Raw genomic sequence first — 25,819 nt, forward strand, 5'->3', positions numbered from 1 at the left:
CACACTAGTTCTGTTTAAGCACTTATAGCTCTCCTCCTTTCTACGACTTTCTCGCTAATCTCTTAGCTGTTGTTTGCACGTTACTAGCCTTGGTAGCTACATTAGGTTTAAAGTTAGCGATGGCTTCTCCCTCTGCTCTTTCTTGCTCTGTGTGCCAAATGTTCAGTTATGCCTCTGCCTCCTTTAGCGACAGTGGTAATTGTAACAAGTGTAGCTTATTTGCTGCGTTGGAGGCGAGGCTTAGTGAATTAGAAGCGTGGTTCCGCACCATGGAAAACCATTCAGTAGCTGTGGTAGTTAGCCAGCCCCCTGTAGCCGGTGCGGAGCCACATAGCCTGAGCCTCTGCTAACTGTCCTCCGGTAACTCCCGTTCAGCCGGGAGGTTCGGTTACGGTTCGCCAGAAGCACAGCTCCAAGCTGAAGCCCACGGCTCACCACCAGCCTGTTCACATTTCCAACCACTTTTCCCCACTCAGCGACACACCCACTGAGGATAAAACTCTGGTTATTGGTAGCTCTATTCTGAGAAACGTGAAGTTAGCAACACCAGCGACCATAGTCAAATGTATCCCTGGGGCCAGAGCGGGCGACATTGAATCTAATTTAAAACTGCTTGCTAAAGCTAAACGTAGATTCAGTAAGATTGTTATTCACGTCGGCGGCAATGACACCCGGTTACACCAATCGGAGGTCACTAAAATGAATATTGCCTTGGTGTGTGAATATGCAAAAACGATGTCGGACTCCGTAGTTTTCTCTGGACCCTCCCAAATCTGACCACTGATGACATGTTTAGCCGCATGTCATCATTTAATCGCTGGCTGTCCAGGTGGTGTCCAGCAAACAATGTGGGTTTTGTTAATAATTGGCAAACTTTCTGGGGAAAACCTGGTCTTATTAGGAGAGACGGCATTCATCCCACTTTGGATGGAGCTGCTCTCATTTCTAGGAACCTGGCAAACTTTATTAGTAATTTAAATCCCTGACAACCCAGAGTTGAGACCAGGACTCAGAGTCGCAGTCCTATACGCCTCTCTGAGCTTCTAGTTCAGTTACCCAGCCATAGTTTTCATAGTTTTATACAAAACGGTGTCTGTCCCCCGACCACCTAAATTATTTAAATCTAAAATTAAACAAAGAGGAGTTGTGCATAACAACCTCATAAAAATAAAAACCTCTTCTGTGACAGAAAGACAAAACAGGAGAATTAAATGCGGACTGTTAAATATCAGGTCTCTATCGTCTAAAGCAGTGTTAGTAAACGAATTAATATCAGATAATCATATTGATTTACTCAGTCTCACTGAAACCTGGCTCTGTCCAGATGAATATGTTAGTCTAAATGAGTCCACTCCTCCCAGTCATAATAATACCCACATTCCTCGAGGCAGCGGCCGAGGAGGGGGAGTTGCAGCCATTTTTAACTCTAGCCTGTTAATCAGTCCTAAACCTAAACTAGATTATAATTCATTTGAAAGCCTCGTTTTTAGTCTTTTACATCCGACCTGGAAAACCTCACAGCTACTTTTATTTGTTATAGTGTACCGTGCTCCTGGCCCGTATTCTGAATTTGTATCTGAATTCTCAGAGTTTTTATCCAGTTTAATTCTTAAATCAGATAAAGTTATTATTGTAGGCGATTTTAACATTCATGTCGACGTTGATAATGACTCCCTGGCTACCGCGTTTATCTCATTATTAGACTCCATTGGCTTCAGTCAGGGTGTACATGAACCCACTCACTGTTTAAACCATACCCTCGATCTAGTTCTGATGTATGGAATTGAAATTGATAATCTAAAAGTCTTTCTACAGAATCCCTCACTATCGGATCATTATCTGATTACTTTTGATTTCTTTTTACTCGATTACATGCCACTCAGCAACAGTTACTATACCAGATGTTTATCAGATAGTGCTCTCGCAAAATTTAAGGAAAAGATTACTCTGTCATTAAATTCAATACCAAGTCCCTTAGTAACAGAGGTTTGCCGTACCGACTTTGATCATTTTGTCAATAGTGCTGTAGGCTCGCTGTGAACAGCACTTGACTCTGTAGCTCCTCTTAAAAAGAAGTTAAAAAAGCAAAGAAAGTTCGCTCCTTGGTATAACTCTCAAACCCGTAAGTTAAAACAAATATCGTGAAAATTTGAAAGGAATCGGCGATTAACCAAACTGGAAGAATCTCGTTTAATCTGGACAGACAGTCTCAAAACTTATAAGAGGGGCCTCCGCAATGCCAGAGCAAACTATTTCTCAGCATTAATAGACAATAAGAACAACCCGAGGTTTCTTTTCAGCACTGTAGCCAGGCTGACTGAGAGTCAGAGCTCTGTTGAGCCTTGTATTCCTTTAGCCCTTTGCAGTAATGATTTTATGAGCTTTTTTAATGACAAAATTCTAACTATTAGAGGCAAAATTCATGACCTCCTGTCCTCAGATAGTACCTATCTAACCTCAAACACAGCTGTAAAACCTAATATATATTTAGATTGCTTCTCCCCAATTTCTCTTCAAGAATTGACCGCATTGATTTCTTCATCTAAATCATCAACGTGTCTCTTAGACCCCATCCCAACTAGGCTACTTAAGGAGGTCTTTCCTTTAGTTAACACTCATATATTAGATATGATCAATATATCCTTATTAACAGGCTATGTACCACAGTTTTTTAAGGTTGCTGTAATTAAACCTCTACTAAAAAAGCCCAACCTGGATCCAGAGGTGTTAGCCAACTATAGACCAATATCTAATCTTCCCTTTATGTCAGAGATCCTTGAGAAAGTAGTCGCAGACCAGCTGTGTGATTTTCTCCATGATAATAATCTATTTGAGGAATTTCAGTCAGGATTTAGAGTACATCATAGCACTGAGACAGCACTAGTTAAAATTACAAATGACCTTCTGATTGCTTCAGACAAAGGACTCGTCTCTGTACTTGTTTTATTAGATCTTAGTGTGGCGTTTGACACAACTGACCATCAAATTCTACTGCAGAGACTGGATCACTTAATCGGCCTAAAAGGTTCTGCACTGAGCTGGTTTAAATCTTATTTATCTGATCGTTTTCAGTTTGTTCACGTTCATAATGAATCATACTTACGTACCAAAGTTTATTTTGGAATTCCGCAAGGTTCTATGCTCGGACCAATCCTCTTTACTCTATATATGATTCCTTTAGGTAACATCATTAGAAATCACTCTGTAAATTTCCATTGTTATGCGGATGATACACAGTTGTATTTATCGATGAAGCCAGAAGAAAGTAATTAATTTACTAAATTCCATAACTGCCTTAAAGACATAAAAACCTCGATGAGCACCAATTTCCTGATGTTAAATTCAGACAAAACTGAAGTTATTGTTCTTGGCCCCAAACAACTCAGAGACTCTTTATCTGATGACATAGTTTCTCTAGATGGCATGGCTCTGGCCTCTAGCACTACCGTAAGGAACCTCGGAGTAATATTTGATCAAGATTTGTCTTTTAATTCTCATTTAAAACAAAACTCACAGACTGCATTTTTTCATCTGCGTAATATTGCGAAAATTAGGCCTATCCTGACCCAAAAAGATGCAGAAAAATTGGTCCACGTTTTTGTTACCTCAAGGCTGGATTACTGTAACTCTCTATTTTCAGGTAGCTCTAGTAAGTCCTTAAAAACTCTCCAGCTAATTCAGAATGTAGCAGCACGTGTACTAACAGGAACTAAGAAACGAGATCATATTTCTCCTGTTTTAGCTTCTCTGCACTGGCTCCCTGTAAAATCCAGAATTGAATTTAAAATCCTACTGTTAACTTATAAAGCTCTAAATGGTCAAGCTCCATCATATCTTAGAGAGCTCATAGTGCCTTATTATCCCACCAGAACTCTGTGCTCTGAGAACGCAGGGTTACTCGTGGTCCCTAAAGTCTCCAAAAGTAGATCAGGAGCCAGAGCCTTTAGCTATCAGGCTCCTCTCCTGTGGAATCATCTTCCTGTTACGGTCCGGGAGGCAGACACCGTCGTCACATTTAAGACTAGACTTAAGACTTTCCTCTTTGATAAAGCTTATAGTTAGGGCTGGCTCAGGCTTGCCCTGTACCAGCCCCTAGTTAGGCTGACTTAGGCTACTCGGCCATTCTGGATGTCACTAACTCAGCTTCTTCTCCGGAGCCTTTGTGCTCCACTGTCTCTCAGATTAACTCATATCGCAGCGGTGCCTGGACAGCGTGACGTGTGTGGTTATGCTACCGTCGTGGTCCTGCCAGATGCCTCCTGCTGCTGCTGCCATCATTAGTCATGAGTCATACTTCTACTGTTATTATACACATATGACTATTGTCACACTTGTATACTGCCAGATATTATTACATACTTTCAACATATTGTACCGCAGTAGCCAGAACTGTAACTATAATATTATTACTTTCAATGATGTTGTTGTAAGCTACTGTCATTACCTGCATCTCTCTCTTTCTCTCTCTCTCTTTCTCTGTCTCATTGTGTCATGTGGATTACTGTTAATCTGTTATGCTGATCTGTTCTGTACGACATCTATTGCACGTCTGTCCGTCCTGGAAGAGGTATCCCTCCAAAGTTGCTCTTCCTGAGGTTTCTACCGTTTTTTTTCCCTGTTAAAGGTTTTCTTTTTAGTTTTTCCTGATCCGCTTCGAGGGTCATAAGGACAGAGGGATATCGTATGCTATAAAGCCCTGTGAGGCAAATTGTGATTTGTGATATTGGGCTTAATAAATAAAATTGAATTGAAATTGAATTGAATGCTCTCAAAATGCTTTTCGGGCCCTAGAAACACTAAAAGTGATATGATGCTGTTTTATGACCAACTAGTGAGGGAAACCGAGACAGCTGCCTTACTACTATGGAATTCAGCAAACCACATGTTTCTGGCTTGGAAACTTGTTTCTGTGTGCTTCTGGTCAAAAGTAACTGCCTAAGTGACAACATGCTGTCAAAATGCTTTTCCTACCCTGAAAACACTAAAAGTGACATCATTTTCTGACCAACTACTGATGGAAACCAGAGAAACATGACAGGCTGCTATAGACTTCACCAACCAACATGTTTCTGGCTTGGAAACTTGTTTCTGTGTGCTTCTTGTCAAGAGTAAGAGCCTAAGTGACAATATGCTCCCAAAATGCTTTTCGGGCCCTGAAAACAGTAAAACTGACATGATGCTGTTTTCTGACGAACTACTGATGGAAACCAGAGAAATATGCCTTGATACTATAGACTTCACCAAATCACATGTTTCTGGCTTGGAAACTTGTTTCTGTGTGCCTCTTGTCAATCATAACAGCCTAAGTGACAACATGCTCTCAAATGCTTTTCGGGCCCTGAAAACACAAAAACTGACATGATTCTGTTTACTGACCAACTACTGATGGACACCACAGGAAACTGCCTTGCTACGATAGACTTGACCAAACCACATGTTTCTGGCTTGGAAACTTGTTTCTGTGTGCTTCTTGTCAGAAGTAACAGCCTAAGTGACAACATGCTGTCAAAATGCTTTTCAGGCCCTGAAAACACGAAAACTGACATGATGCTGTTTTCTGACCAACTAGTAATGGAAACCAGAGAAAACTGCCTTGTTACTACAGTCTTCACCAAACCACATGTTTCAGGCTTGGAAACTTGTTTCTGTGTGCCTCTTGTCCATCGGAACAGCCTAAGTGACAACATGCTCTCTAACTGCTTTTTTCGGGCCTGAAAACACTAAAAGTGACATCATGCTGTTTTCTGACCAACTAGTGATGGAAACCAGAGACAACTGCCTTGCTACAACAAAATTAACCAAACCACATGTTTCTGGATTGGAAACTTGTTTCTGTGTGCTTCTTGCCAAAAGTAACAGCCTAAGTGACAATATGCTCTCAGAATGCTTTTTGGGCCCTGAAAACACTAAAAGTGACATGATGCTGTTTTCTGACCAACTAGTGATGTAAACCAGAGAAAACTGCCTTGCTACTATAGAATTCAGCAAACCACATGTTTTTGGCTTGGAAACTTGTTTCTGTGTGCTTCTGGTCAAAAGTAACAGCCTTAGTGACAACATGCTCTCAAAATGCTTTTTTGGCCATGAAAACACTAAAAGTGACATCATGCTGTTTTCTGACCAACTAGTGATGGAAACCAGAGAAACATGACAGGCTGCTATAGACTTCACCAACCAACATGTTTCTGGCTTGGAAACTTGTTTCTGTGTGCTTCTTGTCAAGAGTAAGAGCCTAAGTGACAATATGCTCCCAAAATGCTTTTCGGGCCCTGAAAACAGTAAAACTGACATGATGCTGTTTTCTGACGAACTACTGATGGAAACCAGAGAAATATGCCTTGCTACTATAGACTTCACCAAACCACATGTTTCTAGCTTAGAAACTTGTTTCTGTGTGCCTCTTGTCAACCGTAACAGCCTAAGTGACAACATGCTCTCCAAATGCTTTTCGGGCCCTGAAAACACAAAAACTGACATCATGCTGTTTACTGACCAACTACTGATGGACACCACAGGAAACTGCCTTGCTACGATAGACTTGACCAAACCACATGTTTCTGGCTTGGAAACTTGTTTCTGTGTGCTTCTTGTCAGAAGTAACAGCCTAAGTGACAACATGCTCTCAAAATGCTTTTCGGGCCCTGAAAACACGAAAACTGACATGATGCTGTTTTCTGACCAACTAGTAATGGAAACCAGAGAAAACTGCCTTGTTACTACAGTCTTCACCAAACCACATGTTTCAGGCTTGGAAACTTGTTTCTGTGTGCCTCTTGTCCATCGGAACAGCCTAAGTGACAACATGCTCTCTAACTGCTTTTTTCGGGCCTGAAAACACTAAAAGTGACATCATGCTGTTTTCTGACCAACTAGTGATGTAAACCAGAGACAACTGCCTTGCTACAACAAAATTAACCAAACCACATGTTTCTGGCTTGGAAACTTGTTTCTGTGTGTTTCTGGTCAAAAGTAACAGCCTAAGTGACAACATTCTCTCAAAATGCTGTTCAGGCCCTGAAAACACTAAAAGTGACATCCTGCTGTTTTCTGACCAACTAGTGATGGAAACCAGAGAAAACTGCCTTGCTACAACAGAATTCACCAAACCACATGTTTCTGGCTTGGAAACTTGTTTCTGTGTGCTTCTGGTCAAAAGTAACAGCCTAAGTGACAACATGCATACAAAATGCTTTTCGGGGACTGAAAACACTAAAACTGACATCATGCTGTTTTCTGACCAACTACTGATGGAAACCAGAGAAAACTGCCTTGCTACTACAGAATTCAGCAAACCACATGTTTCTGGCTTGGAAACTTGTTTCTGTGTGCCTCTGGTCAAAAGTAACAGCCTAAGTGACAACATGCTCTCAAAATGCTTTTCGGGCCCTGAAAACACTAAAAGTGACATCCTGCTGTTTTCTGACCAACTACTGATGGAAACCAGAGAAAACTGCCTTGCTACTACAGAATTCACCAAACCACATGTTTCTGGCTTGGAAACTTGTTTCTGTGTGCTTCTGGTCAAAAGTAACAGCCTAAGTGACAACATGCATACAAAATGCTTTTCGGGGACTGAAAACACTAAAACTGACATGATGCTGTTTTCTGACCAACTCATGAGGGAAACCAGAGGAGACTGCCTTGCTACTATAGAATTCATCAAACCACATGTTTCTGGATTGGAAACTTGTTTCTGTGTGCTTCTGGTCAAAAGTCACAGCCTCAATGACAACATGCTCTCAAAATGCTTTTCGGGCCCTGAAAACACTAAAAGTGACATCATGCTGTTTTCTGACCAACTACTGATGGAAACCAGAGACAACTGCCTTGCTACTACAGAATTCACCAAACCACATGTTTCTGGCTTGGAAACTTGTTTCTGTGTGCTTCTGGTCAAAAGTAACAGCCTAAGTGACAACATGCTCTCAAAATGCTGTTCAGGCCCTGAAAACACTAAAAGTGACATCATGCTGTTTTCTGACCAACTAGTGATGGAAACCAGAGAAAACTGCCTTGCTACTATAGACTTCACCAAACCACATGTTTCTGGCTTGGAAACTTGTTTCTGTGTGCTTCTGGTCAAAAGTAACAGCCTAAGTGACAACATGCTCTCAAAATGCTTTTCGGGGCCTGAAAACACTAAAAGTGACATGATGCTGTTTTCTGACCTTGGACCTTGATGGATACCAGAGGAAGCTGCATATATTGCATGTCTGTCGTCCTGGAAGAGGGATCCCTTCTCAGTTGATCTTCCTGAGGTTTCTACCGCTTTAGGAATAGGCTAATTCATACTGTGTTTGAGCTGGAGGCTGACAGTGAGGGCCCGAGGTCCTGACCAACGCTGCTTGCAGCTTTAATGATAATTAATATTGAATTCACCCTTCGCTACGGCCTGCCCCCCTTAGTTACTGTTGCGAAGTCCAACAAATTTTCGGTTTCAGAGCTAGACTGGCATGGCGCTCCCACTTTCACTAACTGCGCTCCCTGGAGAAATACTCTCAAATTTCTACAATATGCATTTGAAGGATATATTCAGTATGTCAGACTGACACAGCAACGAAATCAAGGTAACACAGTGTGTGAAGATGAACAGTGTTTAGTTACACCCTCGTGCCACTCCCAGCACCCAGACTTGGCAGCTGTCGGGGGGCTGCGGAAGAAGTCAAACAATGTTCATCTGCGCACAATGCGTTAACACACAGTTATTGTGTTGAATATGAGCACAGTTTCCCTGCTTCTCTTCACTGGTTCCTGTACAGCAGGGTCGGCCTGTTTTTCACCGTTATAATCATTAAAATGCAAAAGCAGCATGTGTATACATTCAGTAGGTACGTTTCTGTTTCCACTCCGATCCTATTTGGCCTGTGTGGACTAACGTTAACTGATTTTGATGCTCCTCAGTCTAAGGCCATTGCTATGGCGTCCCTAGCAACGGAGCAGCAGGGCAGCGGTGATACCTCAAGAAATAAACACCGCAGAATTTTGTTGATTGACCAGTCAGAATCAAGTATTTAAGAGTGCCATGTTCTAAAATAAAATATACTGAATACAATAAAAATGCAATGATAAAAATACAGTGAATAATACAATGAATACAATGAATAAGTAGGCCTACCATGAATAAATAAACACAGTTGCAGTTGTAAATTACAGATTAAAACACAAGTTAAATTTTACATTAAACAGTGGTAAAGTGCTGTTGTGTTTAAAATGACTCGTGAGAAATTCTAGTAAGTAAGTAATTCTAGAAAGTCTAATCTAGTTCATTACTTAAGATTTTCTTTGGATTTGAGAGTTCATCTCTCCCTGCCAGTAATTCTATAAAAAGCTTGCAGCCAGCACCAGATTTTAATAATAGCAACCCTTTCATGCATGAATTATGACAACCTCAGTCAGGATTTTTTTTTTTTTTTTTTTGCTCTTAGGGCTTGAAAAAACAAGATTTGAATTTAAATTTTCTTATCCAGATTTTTCTAAGAGATTTTCACATGTGCACTTGAGTGGACAACATGTGTTTTTGTTTTCAACAAAAGTATACTGTATTAATAATAGTAACAGTAATAACATAGTAATACTGTGTGTAATTTCACAACAGTGAATACAATAATGTAAAATTATCTGAGAACTGTAAAATATATGCAAAAAATAATACTGATTCAATTGTTGCAACCACAGGAATACTTTATTTCACTCTTGTGTATAGATTCAAATCCCACAATGAACTGTAACTGTAATTTACTGTAAGCTTTCCTGCAAATACACTAAACCTTGCCATAACATCAATATATATGGAAAATGTGCACACAAACCATTGGCATAAAGCTAGTGGAAAGCCAATGTGCATCTATCCACCTTTTTCCTCACGGACAGCCAGTTTCCGTTTCGGTTACGAGACTTCAGGTCCAGCACTTTTGACCATTATGTAGCTACAGCTGACCTAGTGTGTACCGCAGCTGCAAACAGTGTGTTCACATACTGTGTGTTTACACACTGTTCCTTCCTTGCTAACAGTGTATTCACACAGTGTGTCCAAACTCTTAGCACAAATTTAACCGCAGGATATTTGTTTTTTACACTCATTCTCTGTTAACATCCAGGAACATGCATTCAACTGTTTGAAGTGAAAGCCTGTCACCAAATAAACTGTTGAAAGGCTACCCTTTTATGGAGTTACATTAGGGTCAAATGTTTTGTACTTGAAAAAATAAAATGTGAAACTGAAAATTCATGTGTTGATCTTGAATTTTGAAAAATACAACAATGTATTCAAAATAAAAATAAGTGTATGAAACGTTTTTTTTTTTCAGGTTAAATATAATTTTGATTCACTTTGGTAATTCTTTTGAATGAATAATTTATTTTCACTTTTCACTTCCTTATATATTTTAACATTTATTATTTTTACTTATTTACTTATTTTTTTCAGTTGCATGTTTTATCTTTTCAGATTCAGATCTTATTTTTACAGTTTCAAATCTTATTTTTTCACTTTCAAATCTTTTTTTCACTTACAGATCTTTTTTTTTCAGTTTCAAATCTGTTTTTTGAGTTTCAGACTCTTGACCCTGATGTGGCGTGGGGGGCGTGGCATCAACTGAGACAGGTATAGAATCATGAGTGACAGTGCCTTCAGGGAACGTAGGAACTAAAAAAATTCTGACTCAACAGTTATATACACCATATTCATGTGACTGGCAGTGTAAAAATTAATGCCAGTGACAAACTTCCATTTAGAAATCTGTTTTAGACAGTACTGAGCACCAATTGTGGTATAAGAGCAATAAATTATGCCAGATTTTGCAGTTCAACAGCCACATTTTAAGTGCTGATATGTCCGATTTCCACATAGCACTGTGAAGGCAGCGAAGTGTCCACTTTGCTTGCGATGATGGCGTCCGGTCTGTCAGGTCAATCTGCTGGAGTCCATACATCCAGCACACAGGTGAGAAATGTTAACTAAGCTTTGGGAAATCATAACAAATATTAAGGGGTCGTTTTTGTGACAACATACTTCTTTTTTGTGACGTCTTTTAAGTGCCGAATTTGTCAGAGCTGGAAAGTGTGATTGTCCACGGCCTAATCCCAAACCACTCCCTACCCACTACCACTTCACTACCGAGTGTCACTCCAAATCAAGTTACACTCGCAGCTGCGGAGGGCACTCCTGATTAAGGGGAAGTGTATGAAAGAGAAGCCAAACCATGGGACACCCTCACCACTCTACCGGAAGAAGGAAGCAGATGTAACCATAGATACCGACGTATGCTTTGTGAAAGCAAAATAGAGCAACAGGCTATAAAAAAAAAAAAACATTTAAATATTAATTAAAATGAGTTATATTAAAAATAAACTTGGATAAGTCAGATAAGAGAATTATAGATTTTTTTTAAATTGAGCATATGGACGTGGAGGTTTTGACACCAAACATTCTGAGTTTGTTTGAGAGTGTAAAGTCAGGGTGAGGAAAAACAAAAGTGAGTGTTTGATCTAAAATATTTTACAAAGTAGAAAGACGGAACTCTTTCATTTGTATGTTGTTTCCTCCATTGTGATGTTGCGCTTCCTGCTGGGCTCATCAGAGGCCTGCACTGATGCACACTCGCTATCTAAGGGCTGAGCAGTCCACTCGCACTCAGCGATAATTGGTTTGGGACGGCCCTTAATATGGCGAAGCTCCGCATGACCGCGCAAACGGAGGGGGAGTGGATAGGGGCCGGTTTGGGATTGGGCCCTCAGCTCCATCATCACGGCCCTGTTGATGCTTCCTCATCCAGTAAACGGGCTCACCTGGAGCCAGGTCAGGTGAGTAGGGAGGTGTTTTAGGATTGTTTTCTTTTCCCCAAGCTCAAAGGTTGTCATCCAGGCAACACGTCTGGTTGAGGAAGCATCAACAGGGCCGTGACGATGGAGCTGTGAAAATGTGTGTTGTCACAAAAACGACCCATTAATGTTTGTTATGATTTCCCAAAGCTTAGTTAACATTTCTCACCTGGGTGCTGGATGTATGGGCTCTAGCAGATTGACCCGACAGACCGGATGCCATCATCGCAAGGGAAGTGGACACTTCGCTGCCTTCACAGTGCTATGTGGAAATCGGACATATCAGCACTTAAAATGTGGCTGTTGATCTGCAAAATCTGGCATAATTTATCGCTCTTATACCGCAATTGGTGCTCAGTACTGTCTAAAACAGATTGCTAAATGGAAGTTTGTCACTGGCATCATTTTTTACACTGCCAATCACATGAATATGGTGTATATAACTGTTGAGTCAGAATTTTTTTAGTTCCTACGTTCCCTGAAGGCACTGTCACTCATGATTCTATACCTGTCTCAGTTGATGCCACGCCCCCCACACCACATCAGGGTCAAAGGTCTGAAACTCAAAAAACAGATTTGAAACTCAAAAAAAAAGATCTGTAAGTGAAAAAAAGATTTGAAAATGAAAAAATAAGATTTGAAATTGTAAAAAATAAGATCTGAATCTGAAAAGATAAAACATGCAACTGAAAAAAATAAGACCTCAATTGTTAAAATATATATGGAAGTGAAAAGTGAAAATAAATTATTCATTCAAAAGAATTACCAAAGTGAATCAAAATTATGTTCAACCTGAAAAAACGTTTCATATGCTTATTTTTATTTTGAATACATTGTTGTATTTTTCAAAATTCAAGATCAACACATGAATTTTCAGTTTAAAATTTTATTTTTTCAAGTACAAAACATTTGACCCTAATGTAGCTCCATACCCTTTCTGGTCCTCATATCTGATCGATTTACTCTCTCTTTCTCTTTTACTTTTTCTCTTCCTCTCTTTCTATTTCTCTTTTTCTTTCTTTCTCAAAAGGAACATCTATATAGGAAGGGTGGAGTCAGGTGCCATTATTCTGGATGGTGGTACGATGGTGGTGGAATTCAATGAACGTGAGGCAACGGTCCCCAGCATGACCGAGAAAGTCAAGCGTGATTGAAGGACGGAGTAAACAAGAATCCTTTGTGATATGCAGGGCAACAAGATTTTGGAAGGGACTGGGGCAACATGTACATTATTATTTTTTAAGTATTTGGTCAATTACTGTACAGAATACTCTGTAGTTCAGAAGCTTGTTATTTAACATTAATGTTTGTCAACATTTATGGTGTACCCTATGCTGGCCTAGAACCGTTAAGAACAGAACACATTTCATGATCCATAAACATTTTTATATCTTCTCTTTAGGGACTGGATTTTGGCGACAGAACACTCGAAAAATCATTGCTCTCCATGAGGGCATGTACAATGAGCTACAAAGGAAGAAGAGGAGAAGGAACAGGTAATAAGAATCGCATTTTACCAAAACAGACACACATTTAAACATTTCTTTTAAAACATGTTCACCAAAGTACACAAACGTCCATGGTCTTGAGACACAGTTCCGTCTTCTGTATCATGGTTTCGGTCTTGGTATCAGAACTGTTAACACCCCTGATGTTTTGCACATTGTTGCTTGTTCCCCCAGTTATTTTGAGGCTGGAGACATGGCCGAAAAGGTTGAGGAGTTGATGGTAGCAGCTCAGGAGCTGCCAGCCATATCCGTAACCCTGAGAGAGCTGGCCGAATATGCCAAGGCCAGCCAAATAACAACTGTGGCCAACCCAAGCCTCCTCTGTGCAGGAGACTTTCCGTTGCGTTATATGCAGAGGTTTGTAAGCTATATGTCAAATCTCTATTGCTATGCTGTTTAGTTATTTTCTCAAGACAATATTCATGTTAGTAACAGACTTTGACCAAAACTTAATCTTGATTTAAAAGTATTTTATCCAATCCCAGATCAAGAAAAACAGTCAACCTCAAAGAAGTTTTGCCTCTATTCAAATGTGTAGATTTGGAGTCAAATTATTTAAGATTAAAGTAGCAGTTGGTAACAAATGCTTTTTTTTTTTTTTTTTTTTTAAAAGAAAAATACCAAAGGAGCAGCATGCACTGAATTTAATAATGACACAATTACAACTTTACACCTTTAAGGATAAAATAATAGGAAATGCTTGCACACTTTTTAAAGCTCATTATCTGAAATGTGTCAGTTGAAATTTCTTTGAACAAAAAACATGAAATACAGGTTTTTTTGTTTTTTGTTTTTTTGCTGGACACCCCACACATAGATAGATTTTTGCTGGACACCCCACATATAGATAGACTTACAAACACTATGGGCTCTAGTTTCCCGGCGCAGCGCAGGGTGGCGCAGGGTGGCGAACCCCGCGCAGAGCTAGTTTCGAGCAGCGCAACCCGAGGCACGCTCAGTTCGGTAGTTTGGCAGACCGAGGTGCGCTGAGGTGGGTGTGGCGGTGCAGCAGGGGGAGGTGTCGACAGATGCAGCTTGGCGCAGTGACAGTTTCGTGCCAAAAGGCTTTGCCGAAGGTGCGCTAAAAGCTCCCCAGCTGAAACCAGGTCTACTTCCAGCGCAGGCTGAGCGCAGCCGGTGTAATCCAAAGTTTGGCTGACGGGCGGACAGTGCGCACACGTCACCAAAACCTCACAGGCAGGTTTCCAGAATGTCAGGCACATTAACGATGCAATAAATACCCCAAAAAACACTATTCAATGCAACTATCTGCAATCAGCACACACTGAAAAAAATAACTCATAAGATTTACTTTAAAAATCTATTGTAAGTATTTGCACGCAAATGCTTTAAGTAAAATTTAATGCTGCGATATCAAGTAACACTCACTTGCCAGTATCAAGTAAATTTTACTTACCACAAAACATAACAGTTGTAAAGATATTAAGTAAATGTTACTTAATTACATCCAAGTTTAAAGTTATATTTATTTAAACAAATTAAGTAAAGTCTACTTGTTTTTTCATAGGCAGGAAAATCATTTTCCTCAAAATTTTAAGTAAATTTTATATATCTGTACACTGTAAGACCGAACAGTAAAAGCTGGTTAAAAAAGGTGAGATGTATTAACTCATAATTTAAAAACCAACTATTTCAGCACAAACGGGCTGAGTCATTTAAACAAATTTCCAGTTTTAAGTTTACAGTCATTTACTACTTTGATGATTATGATGTATTGTACTCAAATCATCTGACAGCAACTCTTAAACCACGTGATGACGTCACGTACGTCCGTACGTGCTTCGTCAAACTGGAAGTTTGTCCGCCATTACTGCCACTCGCGCTTGCGGAACTTACAGCAAACCGCCCGACCTGACAGACCTGACCCGCCGTTCTTTTCTGCCGCCGTGCTGATAGTGCTGGCCGCCATATGTTGTCCTTGGTCGTCCTACTTTGGTGAGTTACTTCTTGGTTTGCATTTCATAATTTGCGTTGAATTACTTTGTTCATTAAATGCATTTGTCTCAGTTCAAACTTAGTTTAAGCACTTGAAAAACGTGTCTGTTAATGTTAAACATAGGAACTACCTCAGTGAAAGTGGAAAAAAATTCAAAAGTTGAAACCAGTAACGTTATTTTAATTTGTTCCTCCACTGAAGTGGACAGTTTGTATTAACGTTATCTTTCATTAATTGTGCATACTTTAAACTTTTTCAACCATTAAACAGTGGTATGTGACAACATTTTACTTAGCATGCATGTTCAGTCACTGAAATTTAATGGTTGGCATCGAAATTTTACTTTAATTTAATGCTATAACGTTGTTCCATGTGTAGTGTTTTTTTGTTAGGTGAGCTAATAATCAAATTAAAGCCTGTATTTTTTGTGTGAAATAATCCCATCGCGATCACGGCCAAGGTCCAGTGTCCACGGTCTGTGCGCGGTAACCTAAGTGTTATTGAAAACAACTGAAAATCAGTGATGTGCTAAAGAAAAAGAAATCCCAGGTCCTTATTTACTTGCTGCAGGCTTTTATTTCTTTTATGTTTAGTGGTGTAAGGACTGTTTTGACGACATGTATTTGTTATGGATAATTAAAGATTTTTACTCTGCCAGTGTTTAAAAGTATTAAGTAGCCTGTTAAAACGTTTGCACAGTTACACTCAGCAAAGCCTTTATGCAAGCAAGGTATCAGTAAGTTATACATTAACCTGCTGACTGTTTAATTCTATGTTGCTCCTCACTTTTTAACATGTCAACATGCAAGTAAACCCTACAGTACAAAGAAATAGAAAATAAATATGTTAATTGTTTTAGACAGCCCCCTTCACCCAAATGAACAGTTTTTTTGTGCTTGGATTTTGTGTATTACAGTCTGAAACATCACTGTATGTCATATTTGTAATGTTAAGTAACTGATAAATGTTCAATGATATTGATACAAAAAGATTTCATTACATTATAAAGGTTGCAGCCTGTCTAACTTTTATCTCTCTCTCTCTCTCTCTCTCTCTCTCTCTCTCTGTGCTACTGTCTTTGATAAAAGGACACAGTTGCTTGAACACTATCGTTTGCATCATAGCAATTTCTCTTTAGTCAGTCCATTGCGTCTCTATGATGACTGTGTCTGCACATTTCATTCATTAAATGCATTGAAAACTCACTTAACCCGGTTACATACTCAGACAGTAGTACAAAGTGACAGTCTGGGGGGATGTGTGTCATTTGTCTGTACTGTGTGTAAAATCAAACAACCTTTTAATGACAAAACTCTTCTCAGTCATTTAAGGACACATTTAAAACAGAACGAGATGGTGGATTGTCCATTCAAAAATTGTCACTACCGTACTAATGTGTATTCCTCCTTTAATGCTCACAAAAGTAGGACTCATCCAGACTGTTAAGTCTCAGCTTTTAAGACTGAGATTGTCTTAACAGAAACTGATTGCCAACCAGTTCAGAGCCAAGGTGAATCTGATGAAGCTGGTCCCTCTTTTCTTGAGCTGGATGCTCCAGAGTGTAATCCTCCTGGGTCTGGAGTTGACAGTGGTGAATTGCAAGCTCAACTGAGAAACAACTTGGCTTCTTTGTTCTTGAAAATGCACAGTGTTCTGCATGTATCAGAGATGGCGATACAAAATTTGGCACAAATATTCACATTGTCCAAACCCCTTGTGAGAGACTCAATCATCAAGGTTTTAGGAGAGCATGGTCAGTCTATAAATGATGCTCTTCTTAATGAAATTGTGGAAGCTGTCATGAAAAGTAATGTTTTTGTCAGTGCTACTGTTGAGGGTGCAGAGTTGTCCACTGCTAAGCGGAGGAAAGCATTTGTAAGGAGTAACTACCCTCTGGTAATGCCAGTACAGTATGCTGTGGATTCCACTGGGCACACAGCAGTGTATGTTCCAGTACTACATATGCTTCAAACAGTGTTTAAAAATACACATCTTCTTGACAAGATTCAAGAAGCTAAACCATACCCGCCTGGAATGTACACGTCTCATGAAGATGGAACATATTTCCAAGAAAATCCATTGTTGTCAACAGGAGAATTGAAGTTGTCACTGATTTTAGTATGTGGATGACATTGAGCTAGCTAATCCTTTAGGCACATCTAGAAAGAGCCACAAGCTTTGTGCAGTATACTGGTTGCTAGCCAATGTACCCAGTATGTATAGGTCCAGCCTTCATGTCATACAGCTAGCTCTGCTGTGCAAAGTACCTGATTTGCAGAGTTGCAGTTTTGAAAGTGTTCTTTCACCTTTGTTGAAAGATTTGAGAACTCTTGAGCAGGATGGCATCTTTATTGAACCTGTCGGCCAATGTGTAAAAGGCACTGTCGTGTGTTGCAGCCAATAATTTGGCTGCTCATGGTCTTGCAGGCTTTGTACAGTGCTTCAGAGGAGACTGCATCTGCAGATTTTGTGTCTGTACTGCAGCTCAGATACAGTCCAAAGAAGTTTCTGAAGGAGAGTTTTCCATGAGAACAAGGACCTGTCATGATCTTCATGTGCAGAATGCTTTGCAAGGAGAAAATGTGTCTCATTTTGGCGTTAAGGGTGAGTGCGTTCTCAGTAAGACATTGCAGCATTTTCATCCGATTTCTGGTTTCCCGACTGATATACTTCACAACCTTTTTGAGGGTATTGTGCCAGTGGAGTTGGCCTTGTGCATCCGTGAGATGATACGTCTTAAGTATGACTATCTAAACACAAAGATTCGCACATTTCCATATCAGCACTCTGATAGGCTTGACAAACCACAACCAATCCTAAAAACTTTTGCTGCCAAATTAAGCATTGGTGGGAATGGGCATGAAAATTTCACTCTGCTGAGGTTATTGCCTCTTATGGTAGGAAGTAAAGTTCCTGAAGGAGATGAAACATGGGCCATATTGATGGACCTAAAAGACATTGTGCAGCTGGTGTTGTCCCCATCTTTCACAGAGGAATCCATCCAGTACATGCAGACTAAAATAAGTGATCACAGACAGGGCCTTCAAGCAGTATTTCCAGACTTTAAGCTCAGACCCAAACATCATTACATTGAGCATTGCCCAGAACTGACACGGCGTTTTGGGCCACTTGTTAACCTGTGGACCATGAGGTTCGAGGGAAAACATCGCTTTTTCAAAAGGGTAATACATGACACGCAGAATTTCAAGAATGTCTTGAAAACTCTTGCTACCAGGCATCAGCATATGATGGCATATCACCTCAGTGCGCCATCTTTTTTTCAGACCCCATACACAAGCCTCAAGTGTCACCTCGGTCCAAGTTGAAACACTGCCACAAGTGGCCAGAGACTTCATACAGACAAAGACAGATAGCCAAAACATATACAGTACATCAAAGGTCTCCATAAATGGCACAGAGTTTGCAGAAGGAATGTTTGTTTCTGCAGCCCAGACTGGAGGACTTCCAAAATTCAGCAGAATTGAACATGTATTGCTTGTTAACAACTCTGTGTCTTTTCTTTGCAGGGACTACGAGTGTTGGTACATTGAGCATTTAAGATCATTTGAGCTGACATCTACAGGCAACTTCCTTGTGCATCAGCTGGCAGACTTAAAATGACACAGTAAGCCTCACAGGATACATTATTGATGGGCATTTGATGTTGACGCAAAAAAGATTTATTTTGATCAGAGACTTGCAGCATTAACATGTTTTTAAAAGCAGGGACCTGTGCCGTAGTGCTGGGCAATATGGACAATATCAAGATATTTTCACCAAATACCCCTATTAATATTTCAACAATATTGTAGGGATGACTGTTTGTGCTTTCACAAAATATTTACACAATGAGTTTTGATAAATAATTATCAGTAATGAGGATATGATGACTTAAGTGGGTACAGGCAAATAATAGAACAGCTAGATCAGTATGTTAAGTTTAAAAAAATAACATTACTTTATTGTAATGCAGCCTTTAAAATCAGGAAATGACAAAACTTGTGCCATATCACCATATGACCATCTCATATCATGATATCCTTACATTGCTCAGCTCTGTTATACAGTCCCTTGAAACAGTGCCCTCTGCTTAAAATGACTGGCACCAATCATAAACCTATGATTTTCATTGAAAACTGAAATATGAAGGAAATTGTTGGCAATTTTTTTGCAAAATCCTGATTATGCATTGTCCAGCCAAATGGTTCTCATTAATGAATTTTTTCTCTCTTTTCCTTCTTAATGATAGGAAATGGCAGCTCAAAACTTCCTTCTTCATGTCCATACCTCCCCAGACATTGTCAGAAAGATGACTTTAAGTTCACATCCAGAATCTGTGGATGAGCTAAAAATTATGATGAAAGAAAAGCTTAGGCTAGACAGTGACTTTAGCCTAGCATACGAAGATCCAGATTTTGATGGGCAGTTATGTTCACTCGTAGATATTGAAGAACTTCCACAGAAGGCTGTACTGAAAGTGATCAGGTCTGAGAGTGATGCCAGTTCAGTAGCATCAGACGACACAATAATATTGCCTCATGCCATGACTCCAAGCAGGACTGAAAGATGGCCTTATGTTTTTCCAGTGCCAACTTTTTCTCATGACGTAGAGTTCTTACTTGGTGAAGGAAATGCTACATATGAGAGAACAGGGAGAACTCTTAGGTTATCTAAGGGACAAAAGCATGACATTCTTGAGACCCTTGCTAACAAAATGCATAGCTTCACAGCATACCCTGAGGACAAGCACTTGTCAGTAGTAGCAGAAGCACTTGTCACCAAGCATCCCTGTCTTAAAGAGCCAGGATCTCAGACAGGATGGTATGGTTGGAAAAATAGTCTGAAGTTTAAAATGGGAAACTACCGCAGTAAGTTGAGTCGTGCAGGGATTTTTGAGGTAGCTGTGAATTCTGGGAAAAGGAGCAGAAACAACCCAGACAGACAATCTCCCCATGCTAACATCAAAAGACCAAAGAGGGCAGAGGTGAATTTCCTCCCTAATTTCCCAAGAGGTGAAGATGCTGCAAGCCTTGAACAATTGAGACTACAAATCGTGGATGAAGTGAAGATGAGTGACAAGAACCTTCTCCTGATTGGAAAGTTGATGCAGACCACCTTTGCCCTGCGGCGCAAAGAGGTCATCAGTGATGAGTCACCTGTCGATGAGATCCTGGAACGCTGGCCTGCCCTCAAAATTGAGTCACAGGTAATATATGTTTCTTATGACACACATTTGAGTAGATGTATTAAAAATAATTCTTTTGTGTGACTGTGTTGGTGAGAACTTAAACAGTCTTACTCTAATGTAGATTAATTTTTCTCCAAAAGCTAACAAGTGGTCATAGTATGTCAGTGTACAGGCATTAGTGTGGCAGTTTCGATTGCCATGTGTCTTACTTTTTCTTCTCAGAAAGGATACATACTACACTCTGACTTAAACAGTCATTTTATTTTTTTACTGTGCAGAGTTTCATAGAATCTCAAACATCAACCTGAAGAACAGCTTCTATGCTGAGTTGGATCAACATGCCCCTTGTTTTCTGAGCTTGTTCAGGAAGAAAGCTGCACACACAGGGAAAATAGCAGAAGTCCTCAGTGAGATTTTCAGGATTTATGACCTCCAGGTAAGTTGTGTAAGCTTCTTGGTGCTTGATAATGATGCTACAGTAGAGTTTTGTTATTTGGTAGGACTCTGACCTCTAAAGACATAGGAGGGCTCTTTGTTACATTACAGTGTTGTGTGGCTAGGCTGTCTACCAGCCATAATAAAGCAATTATATGTTTTCACACCCAAGGAACAAGTTGACGTGCATGTCAGACGTGTTGCTGTCCTCCGTGCTCTCCCTGCATATTTGCATGAGGACGACTCTGGATTTCTGAAGCAATGGGATGTAAGTCCGTATATTATTTTTGGTCAAAGAGTTAATTTTTTTCTGTTACTCGAATCTAGAAAATCAGTGGGTTTTTTTTAGTTATTTAAAAATTTCAGTGTTTGAATATTACACAAGTACATTTGAAAAATTCAAAGGATATGTTTCTTTCCAGAAAGCATGACCTGGTTACTCAAGGTAATCCACAGAGCTTGAATTGCTAGAATGCTGGCAATTTTGTGTAGTTCGGTTGAAAGAAAATAGTTCCGCTTACATGAAACTGCTTGCAACAAGGTCTGTGGACTATCTTGAGTAAGTGGGTCATGATTTCTGGAAAGAGATATTGCAGAAAAGGGAAAAGTCCATTCTTGGCTGCTATTTGTCCATAACAATGATGTATTTGCTGCAAGTATCTTTGAGAAATAGCTGAGGCAGTTTGGGGTCACAGGTAACATCTCTGTTCTTGTCTGCAGATGTCACAGTCTGACAAACCAAACATCGACGACGTACCAGTTGGGCTCCTCTTGATCAGTGCCAATTCAATAGATGCCACATTCTTCTGCCCAGAGAGGATTGCAGTCGTGCTTGAGGGTAACATGGTTATTGATCTCCCCACATTCGCTGACGCATTCATCATGCTTTTTGCACTGATTTATACACTGCATCTGAATTACCCAAAAGCCTTGGCCAATACATTTGACTTTACCCAGAAAGTCTTGATGGGCCTGGAGGATGGGAAGCTGAAGCCTAGGGTGTTGAGCCTTAAAAATGCCATTTTGGCAGTGGAGTAATTTCAAGTGTATGGACAAACAAAAACAAGGTTGCTCCTTTACTTGATACACTTGCACAGGATGCACTTGATACACTTTTTTTTCTTTTTTGAAAACCTCTTCGAGATCTGTTTCGACAGTATTCTCAGTGAATTTTGAATATGTTACTGATCAAAAGCAATGTTTGATGTAGTGTTTGTACTCAATGGATATGTAAAACTGAAATAGCTACAGCAGTACAAATATCTTTTCGAAAACATAACTGAAATGTGTTTTGACAGTAATGTAAAACAAACACAATTGATGGACCTGAAAAACATTGTGCAGCTGGTGTTGTCCCCATCAATAGTAGTACAAACAATTTTGAATGTGTTACTGTTCAAAAGTGATTTCTGATGTAGTGTTTGTACTGTATGTGTATAACAGAAATGGCTACAGCAGTACACATTTTTTTTTCTTCTTTTTTTTGGTAAAAACTCTTTATGTTTTGGAAGTAATGTAAAACAAGTAGCTTCTTAGTAGGGCGTTCATTTTGCTATACTGTTTGTACTGCTGTAGCCATTTCTGTGGTGTCGTTAATTTATGGGGGATGATCAATGAACAGAACTGTTTATGATGATATTGGATCAAATTTTTTAAGTAACCAAACAGATATTACTGTGTATTTTATCAATAAACAGTTTTCTTAATTTTTTTCCCCCCACCCAGAAAAATTGTGTATCCCATGCACACATTGGATGGTGGTGGTATGGCTGTAGTCATCATCCAGCTCAGGGGTGAATGACATATCTGCAACTTGGACTTGGGGATGAGACACATGGCAGAAGCTGGAAAGCTTGAGCCCTTTCAAGGGACAGACTGAAGCCCGATGACCTGGCTGCTGACAGTGGAAACAAATAAGATCATTTGATGTAGAACCTCACTCAGATTGTCCTTTTGCTGGTCTAAACACCCCTTGACCACCTTGCTTGTGATCGGGTCCTTTGAATGATGGCTGATCGACTCCATCACTTGTCCACCGAGCAGATTCTTTTGGATTCAGTTTCCTTGCTGGCCTCATTCCTTTGCAAGCGTTCAAGTACTGGCCAGCCAGTTTAGCGGCTATGAGTCCATCCTCTGGCTCATGTTCCTTTATCCAAGTTTTCATTTCTGCAGGAAGCATATGAAGTAGTTGTTCCAGAATGATTACCTCAGCAATTTCTTCCTTGGACCGCTGCTCAGGCTTCATCCATCTCCTGTAGAGGCCTTTAAGTCTGTCATAGGTCTCTCTGGGAGATTCACCCGGGGGTATTTGTAATGACCTGAATTGGAGACGATATGTTTCAGGGCAAATGTCAAACTTAGCCAGGAGAGCATCTTTCAGTGCTGGATAACTATTAGATGCTTGTTCATCCATTGCTGAGTAGGCTTCAAAAGCTTTTCCAGTCAGAAGGGGAACAAGTCTGCAGGCCCAGTCTGAGAAAGGCCAACCCCAAGTTCTGGCCATGTGCTTAAAGCGAACTAGAAAGTTTTCAATGTCCTCCCCTTGTGCAAAAGGAAGCATCTTTGGGTCTTGATGAAAGAGCAAGTCAGAGTAAACAACAGGTTCAACAGAATCATGGGATTGAACGGCAAGAATATTGGGTGTGGTGAGGTTGTGTGGAGGACTCCTAGGTGCAGGTGTGGGAAGCTGCATATGTAGACTTTCCTCAGTAGAGGGAGTGTTGACACTGTGTTGAGCTATGTTGGTAGAGGGCACGCTCATGGCAGTTTTTATTTCTCTGAGCTCATTAATAAGAATGTCCTCCCTTTGTTTTTGAATGAGTAGAAAGTCTTTGAGAATGGAAGTCAGCTCTGTCTCTTCCTTAGGCTTAGTGCAGGGCATTGCAGAATCACCTGTTATCCTAGGCTTGACTTCAGCAGGCTGTGCAGGCTGTGTCTTCAGCTTAACCTGCTTGGGCTTGGCCCCGAGTTCATCAGAACTTGTTAGGTCCTCCTCCAATGACACATCTGAGCCATCGGAGCCCATGGTAGCCCAACCAGCCTCTCCTGGCTCCTCTGTAGCTTCTACTTTTGATACTTGAGAATGTAAACCATCCCTGCCCCTATGTGCCCCTCTTTTTTGAACCTCTGCGGCCTGCCATCCCACCACTGCCACCAAATGTCACACCTATGACTTAGGTGAGGGAAGTGTATTCAACACTAGAACCATACTCTTCATAGGTCAACAAAGGATGACAAGCACACACGGAGGCAAGGTGCAGGATGATTTATTTTCCCAACATCAAAAGTAGCAAAACAGGGGACAAACCCTGGATTGCCTGCAATCAACAATAAACCAACACAAAAGGATTAAACACCAGAAAAGAGAAAATTAACATTGTAATAATGAATCCAAATAAACTAGCAAATAAACAAAGAAAATACATTTTACCCATGGTTTTAAATACAAATTACATAAACTTCACCTTAGAAGAAAAATGTCAAGAGCTCCTCACAGCACCTCTTTAGCGGTACTCAATGAACTGGGAAGGTGGTACACTGTTTTTATACTCTATAACCCCGCCCACCAGCACAATCCATTTTAATATCACATTATCTGTGTGTTGTTGTTTTTTAAACTGTAGTCAAGGTCATCCTCTGTTCACACTTTTAATATTGTTTGTACAAAATTCATATGCTTTTAACACAGGGATCCGTTTTAACATTAACCATTATTGTCCATTATTGTCTTTTAAAGTTGCTTTGTCGCTTGGTTTGGTCCACCTACACACCTCCATAGTGCAGGTGTGTAGCAACTCATAATGTAATAATGACTCATAATGTAATAAAGCTTCATAATGTAATAACAGAAATGTAATAAAAGTTCATAATGTAATAATTGGCTCATAATGTAATAAAATCATGAGCGTATAACGTAATAACAGCTTTGATACATAATGTAATTATGTAAAAACTTATTACATTATGAGCCTTACTGGCGCCGCTCATAATGTAATAATGGCTCATATTGTGAGAAAAAGTGTTGAATTATCATCATTTTTAGGTCAAAACTGCACACACTGACAACGAGAGTGCACTTCAGGGCAGAGGTCTGTGTTTGTGTTTGACTATGATTTGTTTATAGATGACGCAACAGTAACCAACTCAAAAACCAGCTGGAGAAGAGGGTGGATTAGGGAAGAAGGCGAGGGACTGTAGTTCATGTAGTTTAAAAGAGCATTTCCTTTGTTTACTGTTGCTACAATAAAAACACAGTTAAGATTGGTCTTTTCAAATAAGTAAGTGAACACTCTCTCCTTCCATACAACCTAGTGAAGACCTTCCAGTCAAAATGTTGCTGTTTTATTGTTGGTCTTAATGCCAATTTAATAAAGACTTTTAATAAGCATTGTTTTCCTACTACTTACGTTAAATACACGATAGCAGCGTAACATATTCATTCAATTTACTTTATTTTGGAACTTGTGCAAGAATGAGAAAAGCGTTTTAGAACCATGTAATAACAATAAACCAGCTCAAAAGTCCTTAAAATGTAAACACAGCCTGTCAGGACACCCAAGTAAAAACATAAGTCCAAATAAATTTAACTAAACAATATGCATAAATAATACATAATCATAAATTATAGTTGCCAGCAAAAATCAAGTCCAGGGGGTTCCATTTGTCAGTGACAGTGCCAGTGTTGACTCAGATCAAGGCTTAACAAGTGAATGGGATTTTTTTTTTTTTTTTTTTAAAAAGAAAACTTTACTTCTTCCAATGAATGTCTTTAATATGGACCCATCCAAAGGATATATGTTTAGTCACGATCCAGGCTGTAATCCACCTGGCATTTTGGCTGAAGAGCTGCCTGATATTGGACGCAAGGCCACTATTGCGTCCAGCCACTCTGTATAACCTACTAATACTTAT

At 39.8% G+C, this 25,819-nt stretch overlaps 2 protein-coding genes across 4 annotated transcripts; one reads left to right on the forward strand and one right to left on the reverse strand.

The window, feature by feature from the left end:
• The first annotated feature begins 13,627 nt into the window (after positions 1–13,627).
• LOC125898090 (uncharacterized) lies at positions 13,628–22,669 on the forward strand. 3 transcript variants are annotated; one of them, XM_049591750.1, is made up of 7 exons: positions 15,093–15,284; positions 18,813–18,910; positions 19,535–20,491; positions 20,752–20,909; positions 21,081–21,176; positions 21,629–21,746; positions 22,634–22,669. In XM_049591750.1, exons 3-4 carry the CDS (start codon positions 19,538–19,540, stop codon positions 20,779–20,781), a joined length of 984 nt encoding a protein of 327 aa, XP_049447707.1. In that variant the 5' UTR covers positions 15,093–15,284; positions 18,813–18,910; positions 19,535–19,537; the 3' UTR covers positions 20,782–20,909; positions 21,081–21,176; positions 21,629–21,746; positions 22,634–22,669. The 3 variants fall into 3 exon arrangements, with proteins under 3 accessions (XP_049447706.1, XP_049447707.1, XP_049447705.1); XM_049591749.1 differs by lacking the exons at positions 15,093–15,284; positions 22,634–22,669 and adding an exon at positions 13,628–13,685 and having other exon boundaries at positions 21,629–22,546; XM_049591748.1 differs by lacking the exon at positions 22,634–22,669 and having other exon boundaries at positions 21,629–22,546.
• Positions 22,670–22,844: 175 nt separating this feature from the next.
• Positions 22,845–24,607, reverse strand: LOC125897838 (uncharacterized). Its single transcript, XM_049591294.1, has one exon. The coding sequence runs from the start codon at positions 23,931–23,933 to the stop codon at positions 22,845–22,847; it is 1,089 nt and encodes a 362-aa protein (XP_049447251.1). The 5' UTR covers positions 23,934–24,607.
• Between the last annotated feature and the right edge of the window lie 1,212 nt (positions 24,608–25,819).

The sequence above is a fragment of the Epinephelus fuscoguttatus genome, linkage group LG12, assembly GCF_011397635.1.
Source record: "Epinephelus fuscoguttatus linkage group LG12, E.fuscoguttatus.final_Chr_v1".
Lineage (NCBI taxonomy): Eukaryota > Metazoa > Chordata > Actinopteri > Perciformes > Serranidae > Epinephelus > Epinephelus fuscoguttatus.